This window comes from Daktulosphaira vitifoliae, unplaced genomic scaffold, assembly GCF_025091365.1.
Source record: "Daktulosphaira vitifoliae isolate Bord-2020 unplaced genomic scaffold, ASM2509136v1 Scaffold_2, whole genome shotgun sequence".
NCBI lineage: Eukaryota > Metazoa > Arthropoda > Insecta > Hemiptera > Phylloxeridae > Daktulosphaira > Daktulosphaira vitifoliae.
The window spans coordinates 5,799,990-5,801,595 of NW_026099573.1; the positions used below are offsets into that span (position 1 = coordinate 5,799,990).

General features: G+C 27.9%; 1 protein-coding gene across 1 annotated transcript in view; it reads left to right on the forward strand.

Moving 5' to 3' along the window:
• Positions 1–451: 451 nt before the first annotated feature.
• LOC126898871 (uncharacterized) overlaps positions 452–1,606 on the forward strand; it is a 24,118-nt gene continuing 22,963 nt past the window's right edge. Inside the window, exon 1 of the mRNA XM_050673280.1 lies at positions 452–547. Coding sequence (XP_050529237.1) covers positions 541–547 — 7 coding nt within the window. The 5' untranslated portion in view covers positions 452–540. The remainder of the gene's footprint in view (positions 548–1,606) is intronic.

Here is a 1,606-nt window from a genome sequence, read left to right on the forward strand (position 1 = left end):
TAAGTGGTAATTGTTTTATTTTCACATTACTATTTTTTTTTGCTGTTAGAGATGTTGACATTTTTTTTTTCAAATCATTCGTCAAATCATCACTATGTTCCCACTGTGCCGCGTCCCCACTGTGCTGTGTTTTTTTTAAATATTTTCAGGGCAACGTGTTTATTTCTAAAAAATTATTTTAAAACAAAAATGAACTCTTCTTACCTCATTTATATTCTGATCAAAATTTATATGATTTCTAAATGTAATATATGAATACATATTTATTATAGCAATTATATATTAATTTTATAAATGTACATGAAACAAATAAAAATAAAATTTTACAAATATTAATAATTTATTTATTCGTATTAATAGAACCCTTTCACTTTATACTTTTAATACTTTTTATACTTTAAGGTAATACTTTTTTAAGCTAACGTCTCACTCAACATTATTTTGTAGGTAATATTCATTGCAAATATCATATTATTAGTTGTTTTACAAAAATGTGGAAAGGTGCTGAACTGTTCTAATTTTTCTAATGGTTCTAGTGAAATGGAAGGTAAATACATAATGCTTTTTATGATGGTAAACTGAATTTTTTTTTTTTAATTTTTTCATAAAATTATGAAATATGAATGGAAAGTAATGCACACAAGTTCTCTCTACTCAATTTGAAGTGTAGAAGTACATAAAAAGTGTATATATTCCTAGAAATGTCTGTTTATTGGTAAATCAGTAAGATCAAAGAAACAATAATCAGTATGAAAATTAAATTAAATTAAAGTAATATTTTCATAAAAATATGTCTATCTATATTGAAAATATAAACAACAAGATTGTGGTGGTCTAGCGTTGCTTAGTGTAAAGTTTTGACTGGTGCGGTTACAGTTAACCTCGTTAATATATGTTAAATTTTGTTACAATATACCTTCTAATACTCTTTATATCAACTTTTTATATGGNTGACGTCATTTGTCGGCACCTTTGAGGGCCCGTAGCGCACCTATTGTTTTCCGAGAACAATAGCGACCCATTGTTCTAAGAACAATAGATGACGTCATTGTCGGCACCTTTGAGGGCCCGTACCCGCTATTTCTATACTACTAAGACTATTATGACAAGAATAGATATAATTATGGTTCTTTGCTCTATTCTATACTTAAATTTATTAACTATAATAAAGTCCGAAATTTTTTTTTTCCATAATAAAGTATATTACATTAGCTTTAATTTAAGATATATATAAAAGTGTCAGACTTTCCGGAACGCTTTCAAAATTTAAGTTGAAAAAGTTCTACTTTCTACATGCATTTTTTAGATTTGAACTGTTATCGAGCGTTTTATAGCTGAACCGAGGAACGGTCTTTGAACTCTTACTGAACAATTGTAGATCTCAGTTCACCTCATGTTAAAATCCGTATTCAAATCTCATTTTGAACCGTGCTATGAACGGGTTTTGAACTGAGTTCAGAACTGTTGTTACTATATTAAATAAACCCGGTATGAACTCGAATTGCTACTCGGGTATGCTATCATTTAGATTTTAGCTTCGATGCGAAGCTGAGAAGGTATTGGTTTTACTAAGATTTTTTTTTTTTTTTTTTTTTTTTTTTTTTTT